Raw genomic sequence first — 20,417 nt, 5'->3', positions numbered from 1 at the left:
TAATTTTCCAGGAAAGGCAACAGCCATGTTTCCTCCAAGACAAGAGAATAGCCAAAACAAAGATGGTTTACACATGGACTGAAACCCAAGCAGCCCTCTGTGGGAGCAGAAGAGCGTTACCTGAAGCCACAGATAGCCTTCTGGATGATTGTTTCCTCTAAGCTCTTGTCAAAAACATAAGAAAGGGCTGCAATGGTGGGGCCCCAGGTCATGGTGAAGAGATCGTGATCATAGCTGCCAGTAAGCACGTGTAGGAAGATGCCTTCCTCAGTGGCACCACGATGCAATAACACATTCCATACGTAGTTTTCCTTCACCAGGCCTGTCTGCTCATCTGGCATCACTATCTCATCATTTCTAACAGGGATAGAGATGGAAAGGTTAGATTTTTCATTCTACGCCAAACCTAACATTTATATAAGGCCTTTCATTATAAGGGTCCCTAAGCACACACAGTGGGGACACTTGGTTAGCTACTGAAATGAATGCCCCTCACCTTGGAGGCAGAACACAGCATCTGTTAACAGTGCTCAGTGGTGCTATATAACAGCATAGGTCAGGTAGGAAAGAAACCATATGCAACCATACACAAGGGGAATGTAGGGCATACTGCTGTCACCAGACTGGAGTTTTGGCCTGTGTACGATAAGGAACAACACCAAGCAGCCTCCTTTTCCCTATAAAACCCTGTTCATCTTTCACTCAGATAGTTCAAGCATTCCCAACTACAATACTAAATTAATATCCTAGCACAACTGAGATGAGATGCAAGTAATCTAGGGTAAAAAATATTAGAGATAATGTAAGTACACAAAGACCAAGCCTTTTTAACCTCAATTTTGAATTTTTGCATTTAATTTAAGATATCTGAACAGGTTAAGACTTTCAAAACTCTTCTTCAGCCCTGTAATGAGATCATGGAGTAATCATACAATCACAACATGTGTATTGATATAAATCTACAATCCCAAATTAAAAATTAAATGGAGAACAATGGGAGATAGTCCCCATTCTCAAAAGGACCACCTAACTGAAGACAAACTATGGCCATAGTCCTTTTGGGATTTGAGGAGGGAAGCCATTTTGAGTGGAGTCCTCTGAAGAATATTTTTCATATGTAAAAATTTCTTCTTCAGCAGCTAAAGATCAGCAACAAAAAGGGACCATTTAAAAACTATTAAAATGGCCTACATATAAACCATTATTTCCCTTGGTTTCAAATGCATGGAAAGCTTGAAAAGATTAGGGTTGACTGAGATTATTCAGGGGACAAAGGTTTGACACCAAATGATACACTTCTTAAAACTAATAAAAAAAAATGAGTGCTTTAAGACAAATGAACTATTGAATTTTACTTCAAAATTCTCAGTAATTTAGCTTGTGTACCTAGAATAAGCACTGTGATTTTCAAGAGGCCATGTGACATTCACTGTATGTGACAGTTTGAATACCTGTTTTAAAGGCAAGAAATGCCACAAAATTTATAGCAGGGGTGTCAAATATACAGTCCACAGAGCCCTGCTATCCAGCCCTCAGTGCTGCCCCTTGGTCTGATCAGACCCACATGGGGCATGGTACACACCCATGGTGCAGAGCCAGTCCATGGGCTGGATTGGACCCAAGGACCCCCCTCTCCTTCCCCCTTGTTCTTTCCCAGCATACCTGATCTGGCAATCTGAGACTCGTGATGCATGCAACATGGATCCCAGAAAGGCTGGAACAGGTACCACATGTGGCACATTCTGATCAGAGTGGCAGCCACCCTGCATGCAGTACCTGCCCCAGCCGGCCTGTGCAGCACCTGGTGCTTGCTCTGGAACATGTGCTGCATACTGCACCCGCTCCAGGTGGTCTTGGACCCAAGGTGCATGTAGTGTTTGCAGGCACCACATGCAATGCAGTCTCAGAGCTGCTGGGAGTGCCAGCATTGCTGGAGTGCCCACCAGATGAGGTATGCTGAGCGGGAAGGGGAAGAGGAGGGGGTCAGTGGGCCTGATCCAATCTGCAGACTGGTCCCACAGGGCCAAACAAGTTTGACACCCGTGCCTCAGAGTACAAGCATATATAACAACTGCCTCAATATCAAATGATACTGGTATAAACTGTTTACATTGCAATTGTCATAGCTGCATGTAGTAGCCTTAAGAGAGTACCAATCCTTTACAACTTTAATCCTGAATGCAGCTGTTTTAAAAATACCGGGATTTAGCTCATCTGTATCACTATAGGACCATGCAGATTTAACAATCCCATTGTAACAGTATTCACACTCCCAAACTGCTTTGGTGGGGGTGTGGAGCTGCAGTTTGGGAGTGTGAATGCTATTACACAGGGCTGTCATGTCCATCCATGCACACACACATTTAAGTGGCCAGCAATACAGCCAGGCAGTGTGGTGAAGAGCAGCTCCGGCAGCTCCCTGCAGGTGTCTCTGGTGGGGGCATAGGCAACATGTAGGGAAGCAGCCGGAAACATAGGTAACATGTAGGGGGTCACAACTTATGGAAAGACTGAGGTAGCAGCAGCGGCATGATAAGGGAAGGAGTGGGGCAGTGTTGGCAGTTGGGGCTGAGGGCACTGTGCAGCCAAAGTGATGCCGGGGCCAGACCAGGAAGGAACGTGCAGCTGTAGGGCCCTGGCTAGGGACAGAGCCACGGGCAGCTTGTTCCTGGGGTGAAGAGCAGGGAAGCTGGGGAGGGGTTGGATCCACAGGTGATGCATTGGAGGGGCATGTCCACCCAAAGATTTCTGTACCCACAGCAGGGCATGGGGCTGCAGCCTGGCCAGACTGGCACCAGGCAGGAGCTGCCTCCATGGCCCAGTGAGTGAGACCCAGTGGGAGGGTGAAGCAGGGTGGGGAGGTTCAGTGCTGCCACTGGGAGCACAGGGTCATCATGGCAGCCAAGATGAGGCACCGTCACCATAGCGCGAAGTTGTGCCCCCGCCATGTGGTGGCGGGCAGTGGACATGGCACCAAGCTTCCCCATTCCACTCCACTCTCCTGTGGCTGGTCCCACCAGGAAGGCCACAGAGGGGGCTGCTGCCGGTTCCAGTCTAGCCAGGCTGCAGCCCTGTGCCCTCTGGTGGGTGCAGAAATTGTGGGGAAGGCACATGCCCACTCATTCCCCACCAGTGCATCACCTATAGTGTTGCCTATGCCCATATACCCATCCCACACACACAAACCCTGCCCTACATCCCCCTCCCTCACATACCTTCCCCACTTCCCCACACACTGTGGGGCTAGGGCCTGGGGGTTAGGGTACAGAGGCACTGGCAGGGAGGGAGGGAGGGGCTGCAGGTTGGGAGTGAGGGGCAATGGCAGAGGCAGAGCACCAGCATATCAGGGCTGCTCAGCACCACAAAGCAGCAAGGGGCACAGCCACAGCTGAACCCATGTCCTGGTGAGCAAAGGGGCCATGGGGAGCTCTGATTTTCCATGATTAAAAAAACCAAAATCAAAACCCAAAATATATAGGTATTTAGAATTTATTTTATTATAATGATTGAGGCACTGATAGGCTTCCAAATAGCTTTAAAATTGTAAATATATCATAAAACATTGTGTTCAACTGATATACACACACACACATGTATACATATAGTGGTGTTTCATCTTAATTGTGGAAAAACACAGATTTGGGGAGTTTAAATCAGAGAATTTTGGATCTTTTTAATCAGAGAAATCTAGGATCCATGGTTATAAGGTACATTTGCCCATAGCCTTAACTGTGGTGCTGATAGCATCTTTGTAAATAAGAGGCCAGGTATCTTGGCACAGACACAAGACTAGGCTATGGACTGACCACATCAGATGATCCATTGGGGGGGGGGGGGGGTGTTGGAGTTTGGATAGAGGCACTATAGAACAAAAATGCTGAGTAGATTGTCAGAACCCCATCTGAAGCACTGAGAATGCCATTAGGGAAGAATTACTGATGGAAACTACTGAGCTCTCTGGAGGAACTAGGTGCTTAGCCTAGGTGACAACCTGACTCTTTCTAGAGGAGGCTTGAAAGGGAACTCAGCTCTGCTTGCAGACATGTTGCCTGCAACTATGGATTGAAGCCAGCTAAGGATCAGAGCTGCCTCCTCAGGCTGTAATCCCCCTCTGCTTCAAAATGCCTGGGCCTGGATTTACTGAATATGATAGACTTCTAAGCTATTATTAAAACTCTCCACCCACAGCCAGTTATGTGAACAAAAGAGCCCCAACAGTCAGGAATCCCCCCAAGCAGTGGTTTATGGGCCAAGAGCCCTAAGGATAGCAGACCTGATTACTTCATTTGACAAAATAAAGGAAAGGGTCCAAAAGCAGAATTCATGTCCCGGATTGGCCATGCTATCTTGGAATGCCAATGGAGTCTCTGGCATTACTTATATGTTCTAATGTAGTCCCAACCTGACCCAGAGGAAAGAGGTTTCTCAGCTACAACATTTCACACATGCTGCACTCACTCTGCCATTCCTTTGCATGTTGATAGAAGCCATGTATTTTTTTTGTTTACTTTATCTTAAGTTTTGTGAATTAAAATACCATGGCCAGGATCAAAAGATATAAATTTGCAGCAATCATTCTTAAGAGCTCGTTACCATAGTCCCAGGCAGAGCTGGAAGGTAGTCTGAGGCAAACTGGCATCAGATCAGTGAATGGGTCTTGCACTGTCCTCCAAAGGTCTCAGAGAACAAACAACTCTGCTTTGGTCTGAGTACAAGGAGGTGAGAAAGGGCTGAATACTTACTTGATGGCATGATACATGTCTTCCAGAATGTCCTGCTCAAAGTCTTTTCCTCCATTCACCCCCTTCAGGTTCTTCCGGAATTCCTAGAAACATGGCAGTTAGCACCAAAGTGGTTCCCTTAATATGTTAAAAGACCTACCTACCTTGTGTGGGAGTTGCCAACTTAGGAACCCACAAGTTTGCAGACTCATTGGATCTGGATCAATATTCTGCTTGCCTTTCTTGGGACATGCAAGAAACTCTGACCACCATAGTGTTTTCTCTGTGCTGATCAACGTAGCATAACAAGGTGCACTAAATAATCTTATTGGTAGCATAGCTGTGTCCAGCAACCTTCAGCTCACCTGCCAGTGAAAGGGGTCACAGGTGACATTACAAGGGGCTATCACGCTGATGTTATAAGTGATTTATTGCAACCAGACTGGACATCAGGGTGACAAATGTCTTAATTCAATGTCAGGACACAGAGGCTGCTTGCAGACATTAAAAAAAACAAATGGCATTTTGCTTTAAACTTAGCATACTCTTGTGCTGAGCCCAGCACATACCCAGAAGAGGCAGCACCTTAGTTGGACCCAGCTCATCTGACATCTGTATAGATTAGGCTTTTAAGTGGGGCTTGTTTGGCACTTTTATCTAATAGCTAATTGTCTCAGCTTTAGATAAAAGTGCCAAAAAGCCCTGCTGAAGCACCCAATCTATACAGATGCTGTGAAGCCCAAAGTAACACACTGCTTCTCCCAGTAAAGCATGTTTTTTTTAATATTTGCAAGCAGTCAGAGGCATGATTTGAGCTCCCCAACTTACCACCTCTTTATAGGATTGGCATCATTTATTAAATCAATTCATTCTATTTTGCTTCTTTTATTAGGTCTTATGATGACAATATAGGAAGTAAAGAAGTTGTACAAGAGCAACAGTAACTCAAACCTTTGTGCCCAACCCTACATGTTACTACTTAGCTTTCATTTCTTCACACTTCCTCTCTCTTGCATGTATTCAATCTCAAACACTGCTAAGGTATACTAGACAGTGAAGAAGAAAGAGAAAGACAAAATGGAGGAAGGACAGAAAAGCAGAAAGAGCAAGCTGGAAAGATAAAAACAGTTCTTGTTGCTACTAAAAATGGAGAAAAGAAAGGCAATGTAACAGCTTCTGGGAATCGACTCTCACCTCCAGGGTCATTGGGACATTCTGCTTGCGGACATTATGGTTGTGCTGGTCAGTGTTCAGCATAATAACTGCATAGGCCAGTGCAAAGCAGGCATCACTATTAGCAAATGGGGAACCATTTGATTTCTGAAAGTCAAAGGAAATACAATTCAGATCCACTGGGAATATGGACATTCATGACCTGACAAGATCGACTGTCATGCTAGCATTAGACCAATCCATGGGCAAACTGAAAAGAGAACACCAAGCCCCAGGTTATACTGCAGAAATCCCAACTCCTGCCCAACACAGAGGAGAAGCTGATGCACAGCTGCTGTCTGAAGAACACCACAAGCTCTAACACACTCTGTGATGTGGCATGCCAGAGATGGCAGACAACTGTAAAGGATGAAACACAGAGCCTGTTTTCCCATACACACCCGCCAATGTTCTGTGAAGGCTTCTAATAGTCTCTGGATCACAGGTGCCTCTCCTGGTAACCGGAAGGCTTCTAGGTAAAGTCGTAATGCTTCATCCAGTCTTAAACCTTGGAAACTGAAAGTCCTGCAGCAAGAGTGAAAAGCAATGAGAAACCGAAAGGCATGAAGGAGGAGGCAAGAGAAAACAAACAAGACACTGGTGTACTTCACAGACTTACTGACTGGCTGAATGTACGGGAATGAGCCATGCTTACAAGCACAGAGCAGTTAAACAAAGGCCCCCCATTTACTGGGCGGTATGGTGACAAGGAAGGAGGTGATCATACTAGCTGGTGACGCACCTGATCTCCGGAGCCTTTGCCAATATGTTTAAAGAGAAAGCACAGATTGGGGATGATCCCCAGTTCACCAGTATGAATGCCTTTGTGGCAGCACTACTACCCTGAAGGACAGTTCTCCTCTTAGAGGGCCCCTATGGTATGATTACGACTGTCACACAGTTTTAGGCACACATCTCTACAGTAAGTGGGACCTATATGCTACTGACTCTGTCATTCATAACACTGTGAAATCCAAGCAGGTCATATTCAATGGACTATTCTTCCATTTCCCTTAGATATAACAAATCTCCTGACCTAGTTCATCTTTGTGCCCTATACAAGGAACTGAAGGCAGGTGTAAAACAAACAAACCTCACCCCACAAAGCTCTCCAGTAAGTCTATGTTCTTGCGGTCACTCACAAACTCCCCAATCATTTTCTTGTCCAGCCGAGGATTTTCCCGCAGCCACTTGGCCACCTCATTGTTGTCCATGGGGGTAGCCAGAAGGTTTTTCTCCTGCAGGAACTGTATTCCTTTCTTTGGCTTCTGGTTGAACTGTTCTGTGCCAGTTATCAGGAGCTGAAAGAGACACGCTAATGGCTACCAATTTGGCTAACAAACCCTATACACTGAGAACCTCTCTCTATGGAAATGCACTTCCACTTTTACTTAGGTTTGCTTTTGGAATTCAAGAGCCACAGTAAAAAAATCTTTCAAAACACACTGAGCAAAATGAGACTAAATACAGGACAGAACAAAGCTGTTTTCCTTGTGGGATCTCGCAAGAACTCGCATCCAGAGCTAGACCTGCAGCCCCCTGGTCGTAGACACACTAGCCAAAAGAGGACACTAAAAACAGAGCAAGTATAAGCACAAATAGTTTTATAATAACTTTATGTCTCACACAGCATTTCAACTCAGATTCCACGGGGAACCCAGCTCTGCCCTGGTTATGTTATTCAGTGAGAGCAGAGGAAGATGAACTCCAAATGTCGAGCAGGAAATCAGATCTCCTTAGCTACAATAGTAGCTAGGAGATGGAACCACTTTCATCCCATTCTTGGACTATTAGGTATCTTACTCTTTGCTACCAACAGAAGCAGAAGCAACAAGCAGCCTCAGCACTTACAAAGCAGGCACAAGCCAAAGGCACTTTGAGAGCTTACTGGAAAAAAGAACCAGAAAACATTCAGCAGGTGGGCCACAGCAACATGACCATGAAATGCTCCAGCAGGGCAAGATGGGTAAATTGGGTTGAGATTGGTAAAAAATAAAAAGCCTATTACTTTAAAGAGATAATTCAGCTGTTTATACTTATATGATTCTTGTTTTAAGGTATTAAATTATGCAATGTCTACTGTTCAATAAATGCACTTGGTGAAGGAAGGGTTAACTGAAGGTTTCATTTGTGTTAAAAAAACCAAAAGCACAAACAGCTACATGAACTTTACTAAAGCACCAGAATAAATGTCAGTTGCCTGTTAGTTCCCATCACCATGAAACTGCCAGTGATGACCTGTGAACTAAATTTGTGACCATCATGATACTAGCTCCCATGATACTAGCTCAGAGCACACCTCCTCTTTCCTCTCCACTCATAACTGTGCCAGTGTATACTTTCTCAGTGTGCAATGGAACAGGCTGATCCTGCAATGTGGGGTGCAGGGAGGATAAAAATCTAGTGATGTGTCTGCGCACTTCAGAAGCAGTGAAGGGCAAGCACATCCCTACATGGACTAATGCAAAAAAATATTTATAAAGTATTTGGATAAACAGAACAAAAAATAAAAAGGGGGAAAGCGGGAGAGAAGCCTACTATAACCCCAGGAACCCTTGACAGTTAAAAAAATTAAATAAATAAAAAAGGCAAAAGGCTGACTCTTTGATGCACAGCCAATTACATCTCCTAGCAAAAGGGACATGAGCCACCCTTCCTAAAATACTAATCAGTAAAACCAACATTTCCACACCACTAGCCTCCATAAAGAACAGCTGTACAGCAAGATGGGAAGGTCAATACATTTGATTATTCTTAGAGATGAGCAAATTCTAAAGCTGCAGGGTCCTTACAGAGAACATGCTGCCAACAATTCCCTTTCCAATAGTGGAGCAGCACAGTTATATGGGGAAGAAATGGGGATCTGAGCTATTGCATGGTCCATGCCATTTAATGCTTCCTAGGTGAAAAGCAATCCCATAAATTCCACTCAAATCTGTAGGCCACAAAGAGCAGTTTTAACAAGCTACTTACAAGATATTCTGCAAACCTATGTTCTTCAATAGTTTTGAACTCAATTTGGTTCTGAGCAAATTTGAAATATCCCCAGAAAAGCACAGTATTATAACAACAGTGGTATGAACTGTAGGAATGACAGCTGCAGAGAAAAAACATTAGTCTTCTAAATGGAAACTGGAAAAAACCATATTTGGCTACCACTGAAAGCAAACCTCCCAACACAAGTTACAAATACATGCTTCAAGAAATATATTTTCAGCTAATCTGGCTGATTTTCCTGAACTATTATCATTGCCCCTCTTTCACCTGACAGGGACAATTACCCTCAGGTTGAAACTTCTCAGGACATGCTTTCTCATTGGGCCTCTTCACTGACTTGCATACATACTAAGCAAGAGGGAGATGATGGAACCCTCACAGCTCCACTTGACAACATTTCTGAAAGAGGACCACTTGCCCCACACTACCTGTTAGGATCTCTCAGACAGCAGCTTTACCTGGTTTCTAGTTTCCAGTCAACAAGCCTATCAATACCATCTTGTATTTGGTATTGGACAACTTGACAGATCTAACACCTACATGGACATTCAGTCTTCCTCCAGCACTAAATAATGAAACTGATGTAGTCTCTGCACAAAACTAACAGATTAGAATTCAGATTAACAACAGTCAAGAAAACAGAGGTATTTAGTCACTGTAACTGTGGCCTGAACACTATGTTTTCAAACCATAAAGCAAAAGGAGAAGTTAAACACATAATTGGCCAGACTGTCATGTTCAAATGGTGGCTTCTTGAATTAGCTTCACCAACAGCTTTGGTAAAAGTAATAGACAACCTTCGCCTTCACGGGATGTGCTGACCCACTGAGTCCAGTGATTCCCCCAATGGCCTCTTCCAGCCAGGAATGCCATGAACCTCAGAGTCAAGGACAACAACACTATGAGCCCCAAAGTAAGAGTTGTGGCATGAAATTTCCCCAGCATCTCCAGTAATTCAGAACTCAGCCAAACAGAAGGTCAAGTAAATCTCCCTTAAATCACTGCCTCCCTTTATCAGATACAGCTTGGTCTTCAACAAACAACTCCTCAGCTCATACGCACAAAGTTCTGAACTGAACATTCAAACGCTGGAAAGAATCGTGGCAAGCCCAAATGTAAGTAAGTTAGGGAGGAGGAAGAAAGATGTCCAAGCACCCATTTACAGTATGTGAACACCACATACCTTCTTTTTGTTCTTAATTTCCATCAGTTCTTGAGGGCTTGGCAGGAGACAGGAAAAGCGTGTAGGCTTCCTCAAGACATTCTTCTCAGCTATGAAGGAAAGTGACAGCATCATTATAGCCACCCTGTTCTGCACAACACTATACGGTACAAACATTCTCAGTGACATGCTATCCCCTGCCATCAAAGCCCCCTCTAAGTGGAATGATCATGTCTCCTCATTTCACTACCTGACCAGTAGGGCTGTGCCAAGCTTCGGGTGGCGATTCGATTAGGAGGAGGTTCAGCCCAATTCGGTGGCCGAATCTCCGAATCCAAATCGAATGAGGGGATCAATTTAAAAGTCTGAATTGCTTCAAAACTCTCCCAATCTTCAGAAAAAATTTGGAGAGCTCTGATGATTCGGGCAGTCCCTGGTGGCTGCAGCAGGGAGCTGCAGCTGACTCTGAGCTGGTAAGTAGGACTGTGAGAAATTTCGCCAGCCATTTCATTTCAACACTGTTTCAACCAATTTCGAGGTCAAAACATCAAAATTGGAACGAAACGAAGGCCATCAAAATAGCCTCAAAATAAAATGAAGCTGGTCGAAATATTGCGACCATAGGCTGGAGATGGGAAGTCAGTCCAGCTAAGCTAACTTTCCATCCCTAGCACAAGATCTGGTAGGGGGTGGCGAGGCAGCCCAGCTAGGCTGCTGCCCCATCCCCCATGATAGATCACGCAGGGGGCGGGAGGCAGCCCAGGTGGGCTGCATCCCACCCCCAGCACAATCTAGTGGGGATAGAGAAGCAGCCCAGCTGGGCTGCCTTCTGCCCCAGCATGATCTAGTGCGGGGGATGGGACAGCAGCCTAGCTGGGCTGTCTCCTGCCCCCGGTGCTATCCAGCACTGGGGATGGAAAGTCAGCCCAGCTGGGCTGATTCCCCATCCCAAGCGAAACATCGAAACAGTGTCGAAACAGCCTTTATGTTCCAACAGAACGGTATGGAACAGCTGTTTCAACTTGAAATGAAATTCGATACGAAACACTGTTCCATCAAAACATCAAAACTCAAGGCAAAACGGAACGGTGTCATTTTGCACAGCCCTACTGGTAAGTACTAGGGGTAGGGAAGGGGGAGCTGGGGGAGGGGACCATGGGGGGGGACCCCTGCCAGCCCCCCTGACCGCCCTCCACTTCCCTAGCCCCACCATGGCTGCCCCCCATCCACCCCAGCTCGGTACTTTAAAAAAAGCCCCAGTGCTCACCAGCTGCTGCCCGGGGGGTGGGGATCCCCACTGCCTCACACTCCTCATGAGGTGGCCTCAGGGCTTTGGGGGCTCGTGCAGAGCCGCCCCCCACATGGTGCGGGGAAGTGAAGGGCAGCAGGGATTGCCCCCTGCTGGCAGGAGCAGTGAGTCTGGGGGGCTTTTCAGGGTTTTTTTTCTTAACGGGCCGGAGCTGGGCCAGGCGGGACACCCATGGGGGGGGGGGCTGGGAGATTGGGGGAGGGGTTGGGGGGGCTCATGCAGAGCCCCCCACACAGCATGGGCCAGTGGCAGGCAGCAAGGATCACCCCCCGCCTGGCAGCACATGGTGAGTGGCGGCTTTTTTTTTTTTTTTAAGCAAGTGCCAGGAGCTGGGGTGGGCAGGGCAGCCATTGCCGGGGTGGGAGAGCAGGCGGAGGATGGGCCTGGCCTAGCTGATTCGGAGATTCAGATGCTGTCGAATCTCCAAATCAGATTCAGCTGAATCGAACTGGGACAGTGATTCAAAGCACCAAATCTAATTGCTGTCCCCGAATTGGATCAATCCAAAGCGAATACTAGCCGCTTTGCAAAGGTCTACCGACCAGTTGAACACTCCCACTGCTTTCCTGCTTCTCAATGTTCTGTAGCCTCAAGAGCACTTAGACAAACAAAAGCTTTCATCAGCCCTGCTAATTTCACATTTGCAAAGATTTAAAAATTTCTGGCTCCATTTTGCCTATTAAAATCTGAGTGTGAAGATCCCCATGACAGTCCCAGGCAACCTTGGACCATCTACTGAAAATGCTACTTTACAGACAAATCTCATGCATTTTTGTTATTCCATCAAGTCCAGCCCCCTTCCCAGATACAAACACATTTATAGTAGCCATGCTTTGTCATATATAGTACATCTAAAATAATGGAGCATCACTAAGGTGGTAATACCAAATTAAGTCTGAACCACCCCCCCCGCACACACACGTTCTGCAAGAGATGAGGTTCTGCTGTGTTTACCTGCATCACTTCCTCCCTCCAAATCCAAACAACCCTGCTTCATTTGGTCAGCCATAAGGCACCCAGTGGTAGGTGGACAGGCCCCAGATGGTTCATTGGCTGTGCTGGGGGGTTTCCCTTCATTTGGCAATCTGTCATTGTCTGCAGAGAGAGGGGGAAAAATAAATAAAGCAAGCAAGCTAAGTTACCGAAAGATGACAATGAATTATTCTGAAGCTTTTCTCAAACATTAGCTGTTCTTTTTTCTGAGGCCTTTTTTTAACAAGAATCCAGTTGCCCTCTCTCTACCATAACTGCTTGTCTTCAAAGAACACTGAAACTCACAGGAGGGACAGGTTTTAAACACCAAAAATTTGGCTTTTGCCTTTATTGTTGCAGCTACTGAATGGTATGGGGGAAATATACACACGGGGGGGGATCTAGTGTAAAACTAAGTACAGTACCTCACTGTGATTACTGCTACTACTACTGGCACAGTACCCAGAGAAACAGACTGACACTGCAGGGGCTCCATACAGCTGCCATGGGCTCAAAGAAACAACTGAAGGGCAGCTGGACAAGCTCTGCCCTTTACTTATGCACACACAAGTTTTAAGAGAAAATTGTATTTTGTTCTGAAGGATGTCACAGCATCTATGGGGCAGGAAATCACTGCAGAGATGCATCTAGACAGCCTAGTCGATAAGGCCATACCTCCTGTCATCTCCAAATTTTATCTGGGGACAAGCAGTAGGCTTACTCCACTGAACTCACTTGCCATAAAGAAGACTGAGTCCCTCTGATACACTGGTTTTATACCACATTTTTTAGATGCCAAGAGGTGCCTAGCAGAATAGAATAAAGTAGAATAGCATAGCATGTGCCTGGGAGAATAGAAATATACTTTTAAGTTAAGAGAGCTACAAAAAGAAGGCATTAGGTAGCTTTAGCACAAAACTAGGACAGACACGGAGATGTTGAAAGGGATGGTCTTACTATTGCATAGCTCTTTGGTGCTAATGGCAGTTTCTGCACTGGGTTTGGCCACCTCCTTCTCCTGCTGGTGGATGCTGCTCAGCACTTTGGCCTGGCAGTGTGCTTCAGTGCTATCAATCACTGTCAGCAATGCTTCGAGAGACAACAGGTGGGTCGTGTATAGTTGTCCAGAAACTGGAAAGGCATTCTGGGAAATCAAACAACTGAATATAAGATTATTTCAGTTATAAACACCTCCCCAGCCCTGAGGAAAAGTTTCTCTCACTGCTCTGGAAACCCTGACATGCAGCAGCACTCCCCATGACTTTCCATACAAAACTTCCTCACAACCTTTTTTTTTAATCCCTCCTGCACGCTCTGCCAGCATTGTGCAATCTCTTTGACTTTCCCTTAAACTTCCAAATTAAGTGGCCTTCCTTAACTATTTAAATCTATTTAAGGCCAGCCTTTTATCATCCCATGTCAAGACTGGCATTTGCTCCTCTCTCCTTCATACAGACTTAAGAGCCATCCCTTTCCATTTCCCAACTTACACCTCCCTCCCAGTCCTGTTCAATTCCAAGTTCTGGAGTTTACATCCCCAACTGAAAGTGAGGACAAATTAGAGATTTCAGGACCTTGGAGAGCAGCTTAGTGAGGTCCTCAAAGAGGTTAGAGCAGTAGTAGTCACAGTCATAGTTTATATAGAGCTCGGTGACAAAACTGGGGATTCTCCACAGCTGAACAACAGCCTCCAGGGCCATCTCCTTCATCTCATAGGGCATCTTGGGGTTCTCCACAGTGATCATCTCCATCAGCTTCTTTATGTACATCTGGCAGAAACATAGAACAGCTCAGTTTATGGCAAAGAGGAAAGAAAGGACAACAACTAGCTTTCAACAGATGTAGGAGCTCAATGCTCCCACGTGGTTCACAGCATAAAACAGTCCGTATTTAGCAAAGGCTTGCTCTGATGGAAAAATTTATTGTATGTTTCAATAGTATAAGCCAAAAGATGCCTTTTTTGGGGGGGGGCAAAGTAAATCATAGTTCAGAGGTATAACTGGCAAGTATTGTGCCCTGGGCAGCCCTCCATCTCCCCTTCATACTGCACTTGCCCCTTCTCTGCAGTGGTTGCAGCTCTAGCTCAACTGCCAGCAATGAAGCAGTAGTGGTATGCACTGCCAAAGCAACTTAAGCAGCAACTGGCAGTTTTCTGATACTGGGAGAGTTCACATGACCTCCTTTTTTAACTGCTGACATGTCAAGCAGCCAAAACCCGATTTTCAGTGACAAAAAAAGGGGACATGACCTCCTTCAGGAGCAAAAACAACACTTCCTAGAATGCCTCTCACTCTCACAATCCTGAGCTGACACTGCTACTGCTGTTCTGCTCTCCCTTCCTGCTGGCCAGGGCTGCTGCAAGAAAGTTGAGAGAGCAGGGGAGGGAAGAAGAGTATAGGAGGATAAGGCACCTGCCTCACTCCCTCCCAGTGCCTCCTCCCAGCAAAGCAGTGCCTGAGGCTCATGCCCCCTCACCCACCCATCCTTATGCTACTGTCCCAGTGTACTGAACAATGAAACAAATGTAAGAGGAAGGCAAGGCATCAATTCCAAAGGCGTTTTACTATTCTATGGAGACAGGGTTCTAAAGAAGCCCCAAGAATTCCCATACCGCTATTCATGCCTTGCTAGTCAATATCTGGACTGCATCCTATTGAATCAGTCTATACTTCTATCTTCTTTGGCACATCCACAACTCCAGCTGTGTTTTACCGGGGGAATAAGTAATATACGAACACTCACCTCTAGTTGGAATTTCAGATGTTCCCGCATGCTCTCAAAGAGAAGGAAGCATACCCTTAGGGAGGCTGCATACAGATTGAGCCTTTCCACACTCAGCAGCTGAACAAGGAACAAAAATGCAAGGACTGAGAGGTTCAGGTACTCTATTTACATAAGCAGGTGGTGTTATGGCTGCACCAGCCCCCCCACAATTGAAGGGGGAGCTTCCACATAGTGGTTTTAATATTGGAAGAAGCCTTCTGCACTGCCACCAGGCCTTTACTCCTGTATGCATGGACTGCTCCTGGGCAGTACTAATTTGTCCTGAAACTGCTGTACCTGTAGGAAGTAAAGGGCTCTCCCTGTGACTAGAATTCTAGGTGAGACATTGCTTCCAAGCACGGCACTTACAGAATGACTTACTGGTTACTCCCAAGCCTTTGCACGGCTTGTCACTTATAATCTTGAGGAAGACTGGGTTTCTGATAAATCTCTAAGTCAAGACATGAGAGTTGCTATACAGCTTCTGACACACTAGGACAATCCAGTTGCACATTAAAATCACTTCCTCCCTTTCCTCCTTGGTGAAAGGCAACTAAAAGGTTTCCATCTATCAGACTAAGGGAGAGCAAAAGTCAGGGGCCAAGGAAGAAGGGGTTTAAACTTCAGCCTCATTTGGGAGACTGTTGAAGAGAAGTGGGCAGGGCAGTTTAGTGCCTAATCAGGAGTTTGTGGGAAAGGATGAACTAGTAGTGACATCTACTGAATAACTGGGAAAAAGATGGATGACAGTGAATGAACATGTACAGATATCATCCCCTCCCACATGCAAGCAGTAACCTGAGAGATACTTGCATAGATTCTTATAGAGGCCTCTTTCTACCTGACACTCTCTACTCCCACTGCTCTATGGAGCAGCCAGATCTGTGATCCTGGGTGACAACTAACATCACTTCCCCTTCCAAAATGGCAGATCTCAGGGACAATGTACTGGTTATCAAAATTTACACCTGGCACATGGGGAAACTCACTGGCAGCACACGCAGGGGCTCTAGAGGCCAGACTCACTTGAAACAGGTGCCGACATAATTCTTCCTTCACAAGCCCCAGCAGAGATTGACAGTTTGCCACAGGAGCTGACTCCAGAGCAACAGTGAGCAGCTGCAACCCCATGTGGATCATCACCTCCGAGTTATGGCGGTCATGAGGGTTGGTTAGGGAGATAAGGAAGCGGAAGAGCTCACGGATACAAGGCAGACCATAGGGGACCAGTGCTGTTCCTGAAGGGAAAAATAACAGCCAGTGAGACATTAAGAGCCCTCAGTTCTGCTCCCATCTTTTGCAGATACCCATTAGGTAGCAAAGACCAAACCATTACAGATAGTAGTTCAGGAAAAGAAGCTCATTTCCCTCCAGACAAGGGATGAAGTAGGGTAGAGAGACACAGATAAGGACTTGGCAGCATTTCACAACTCTCACCTTCCTTCTGGGAGGACTGTGTAAAACGTACACCTCGGGGATTGACGTAGTCCATGTCATGAACAGAGGCAGAGTCAGAGTGTTCTGCCACAGAGGTGCACTCCTCTAGTACCTCAGGGATAGATTCCACAGAGGCTGATTGGGTCTTCTCCACCCTGAGACTTTCATCCTTCAGTCATACCAGTCATTTGGGAAGCAAGAAATAAAATCAAAGCAAGTGTAAGATAACAGTGCACCAGCAACATGACAGACTCATTCAGTCATTCAGATGGTCATACTGACAACGTGTGAGGGAGCTGAACAGGAGTCAAGACAGAAGAGATGATTTCAGCCATTTGTACTCCATTTCCTCCTAACCAATGCATGCCTCAACCTGGTTTTAAAGCCCTGCCACTGAGGGCATTATAAGAGCTTTACTTGGGAAACGCTTCTGCAGTCTAACAACTCTTACTCCTTGTAAGTTTTTCATATTTATCATATCAGTTCCTACCACATCAGGTCTAGTCATCTGCTCTTGGACTACATTAAACAATTCTTGTCCATCTCTGGCATTGACACCCTGCACAGTATTTGTAGTCTCTCGTCCTCCTACCAGCTTTTTAGTTTCAATGTCATGCTTCCTCAAATCAACCCATCTACTCCTTTGGTTATTTTTATGCCTTAGAGGTACTGAAAACAATAAGCAAGAGATCCTCAGACCACAGTCATGTTTGTCTTTATTAGCTACTCCTTTAATTAAGGCTGCTGTAATGGAAATACTGGAAGTAACAGAGTTTCACAGGAATTGTTGTATTAGACCACAGTTATCCTCTGACAGTGCTAATGACAAATAGTCTTGAAGAAAGCATGAAGACATGATTGTACCAAAATTGTGTAACCCTATACTAAGAAGGAAAATTCTTAAGCTTTCCTTAAGCTCTTTCTTTACCATTGCACAAAGGAAAGCTGCAAAAATAGACACAAGATCTTCAGCAAGAGACCAAACAGCTTGGTTTGGACTTGTCATATCTGCATGGGATTCTGCACATACCTGGGGTTCAGCCTGGGGTAGAAGATCAATGGCCTTGGGATCACCCAAAGGCATGGCAGCGCTAAGTCCCAAAGAGCTGACCTGGTCCAAATCTGTAAGGTCTTCCTTGGATGTGGCCTGGGAAGACAACTCCATGCCACTGTCTGTAGCAGGGCTGACGGCAGATGAGGTATTTTCTGAACTTCCAGAAGAGATGGGAGAAGGAGCATCAATGAAAGTAACTCCAGCTGCTGATGAAAAACAGCAGCAGAGTTAGCATTACTCTTTCCCCCTTTCTCAAGATCAGACAGAGCAGCAAAGAACTCCTTTCACGCTAGTTAGCCTGCAGCACAAACTAACAAATGAACTCCCTTAAAACATCCTAAGATGCACACTGGGGAATTATGCAATTATGTGCCCATGCAATTTTGTGCATAAGATGTATTACCCCGCATAATTGCATAATTTTGCATAGTTTAATCCGGGCAGGCTCTGTACCTCTATCTTTGCAGGGTTCCTGGCACTCCAGCTAGGAGCCTTATCTGGAGGCACTGAGTGTGATGGCACATGACTGGACAGCTGTTGAGTCGAGAGGGGAGCTCCTGCCTGCAATAGGAGGGAATGGGTGGTGGCATGTGGGCTCCCCTGCCACGTGTCCATGCCCCACCTGCCATGGTGCACAGCCCATGCCATCACTGGCGGCAGCAGCTACAGGCAGCTGGCCTTTGGGGTGCTCATGGCCATGGCAGGCAGAGCCCCTGGCAGTGCACAGCTCTGGCTGAGTCTCGGGGGCTGCACATGATGATAGGGAGCTGGCCAGATAGGCTCTGTGCCTCCACCTGGGACTACCAGCATTCCAGTGGGAAACCACACATGGAGGCACGGAGCTGCCTGGCCCAGTGGTGTGTGGCTCCTGCCTGCAGTGCCGTAAGCCCCATGTGCTGGCATGGAGCTAGCCTGGTCTGATCTGAAAGTACATGCCAGTGGGCCAGGTTGGGCTGGCTCCATGCCACCATGTGCAGCCCCAGGCTCAACCAGAGCCACACACTGCCAGGGAGCTCTGTCTGCCACGGCTATGAGCACCCCAAGGGCCCGCTGCCTGCTCCTGACGTCAGCAGCAGGGACTGTGCGCCATGGGAGGGAGGGGGCAAGTGTGGCAGGTGGGCCCACATCCACCCACAAACCCTACACCCACCCAGATGGGGGTTTTGGCACAGATATTAAGGATATAAGATGAAATATAAAAAAAAATAATAATAATTTTGCATAATTTTGATTTTTTCTGCACATAAGTCCCTGGAGTGTACTAAGGCGGCAAAAAATGCAGACCAAAGAACGTTCTGTTTTCCTCCTATCAATAAGCCAAATAGATCAAAGGAAAACAGAGATTAGCAGTTCCTATTATCACATAGTAGCCAGAATTTTACACATCCAGAGACTGGATGAAAAATTAATTCAGGAGAGAATTCGTATACTTAAATAAAAAGGGAGAAAGCAGGCAGGAGTGACTGACAGAATCAGGAAAAAAATGAGACAGAGCAGACAAAACTGCTGATTCTCTGTATGGTATCTGGGGGGGGTTAGAAAAGGACAAAGAATATCACTGTACGTCGAGATCCAAAGTGTTTGGGAGATGGCTGCCTAGCAGCATGTGGTAGGGAAAGGAAAGGTGATAATGGCCATCAGTTGATCTGAGAACCAGAACGGAAGTCATACAAAAACATCTTAGACACACCATGGGTTAGGTAATTAATCCTTTACATTGAAATTCTCTGCTCCCCTGTCCCTTCAGGTCAATGAATGATTACAGTAATTCAACAGTTGGAGAGTTCTCCAGTAAACCTAAATTCAAAGAAACAGAGATTACATGAACTTCAGAAAACAATCCTTTCCCTTTACCTCAAAGCAGTAGTCAGCAACCTTTTCAGGTTTCAGACTGGAATTACCAGGCTGGGACAGAGGCAAGCAGGCACAAGGATCCACTGATTGCCCACCACCCCTTCACAGGGAGAACTCCTGCAGCAGTACAGACAGCAAACACCACCAAAGCCCTGCTGCCAAACACTGCTGCCTCATGTTCATGGGCCAGATCACATGGCTCCACAGGCTGGATCTGGCCTATAGGCTATAAGTTACTAACCCCTGCTTAAGACATCTCAAGTAGTTACAAACAACCTTGCAGAGAGCCAGGGCAGTGAAGACAAATACAACATGTCACAATACAAGGGGTAAATCAAGAGAAGATCCAATTTTAAAGGGTTCAGATGTAGTACGATGACTGACCACAAGCAGAATAACTTCTTCAAAGTATTCTAGAACACCAATAAACTATAAAGAAAAGATTTGCCGGCCTGTCCAGCAAAAGGAAGAAGAAATGTTGACAGTACTAAAGAAGACTGAACAATTAAAAATTAGAGGACTATAAAAGGAGACAAGAACAATATATTAGTATTTTACCAAATGCATATTATATATATGATTATGCAGACAGACATGCTAACTATCCATGCAACAGAAGACCCTGGAGAAGAACTGGACATCCTCATCATTTTCAGCAGTCAAAGAATCATAGAAAATGAGGGTTGGAAGGGATCTCAGGAGGTCATCTAATCCAAAACTCTGCTCAAAGCAAAACCATCCCCAACTAGGTCATTCCAGCCAGAGTTTTGTCAAGCCGACCCTTAAAAACCTCCAAAGATGGAGATTCCACCACCTCTCTACATAACTTGTTCCACTGCTTCACCACCCTCCCAGTGAAAAAGTTTTTCCTAATATTCAACATAAACTTCCCTTGCTGCAACTTCAGACCACTGCTCCTTGTTCTGTTATCTGACA

General features: G+C 45.9%; 1 protein-coding gene across 7 annotated transcripts in view; it reads right to left on the bottom strand.

Annotated features, from left to right (window-relative positions):
• GBF1 (golgi brefeldin A resistant guanine nucleotide exchange factor 1) overlaps positions 1 to 20,417 on the bottom strand; it is a 152,088-nt gene that overhangs the window by 19,276 nt on the left and 112,395 nt on the right. For 4 of the 7 annotated variants that reach the window (XM_059729674.1, XM_019489360.2, XM_019489365.2 and 1 more), the window contains 13 exons: positions 17,604 to 17,833; positions 16,574 to 16,742; positions 16,163 to 16,374; positions 15,116 to 15,214; positions 13,948 to 14,142; positions 13,331 to 13,517; positions 12,356 to 12,496; positions 10,114 to 10,202; positions 7,032 to 7,234; positions 6,335 to 6,458; positions 5,916 to 6,041; positions 4,743 to 4,825; positions 121 to 357 (listed from right to left, as the gene is read on the bottom strand). In XM_059729674.1, the coding sequence (XP_059585657.1) occupies positions 121 to 357; positions 4,743 to 4,825; positions 5,916 to 6,041; positions 6,335 to 6,458; positions 7,032 to 7,234; positions 10,114 to 10,202; positions 12,356 to 12,496; positions 13,331 to 13,517; positions 13,948 to 14,142; positions 15,116 to 15,214; positions 16,163 to 16,374; positions 16,574 to 16,742; positions 17,604 to 17,833 (2,095 nt within the window). The remainder of the gene's footprint in view (positions 1 to 120; positions 358 to 4,742; positions 4,826 to 5,915; positions 6,042 to 6,334; positions 6,459 to 7,031; positions 7,235 to 10,113; positions 10,203 to 12,355; positions 12,497 to 13,330; positions 13,518 to 13,947; positions 14,143 to 15,115; positions 15,215 to 16,162; positions 16,375 to 16,573; positions 16,743 to 17,603; positions 17,834 to 20,417) is intronic. The other 3 variants (XM_059729675.1, XM_019489364.2, XM_019489374.2) reach the window with 1 other exon arrangement.

Source organism: Alligator mississippiensis, chromosome 6 (assembly GCF_030867095.1).
Source record: "Alligator mississippiensis isolate rAllMis1 chromosome 6, rAllMis1, whole genome shotgun sequence".
Lineage (NCBI taxonomy): Eukaryota > Metazoa > Chordata > Crocodylia > Alligatoridae > Alligator > Alligator mississippiensis.
Note: the sequence above shows the minus strand (reverse complement) of the source record. Positions and strands in the feature narration are given on the sequence as shown.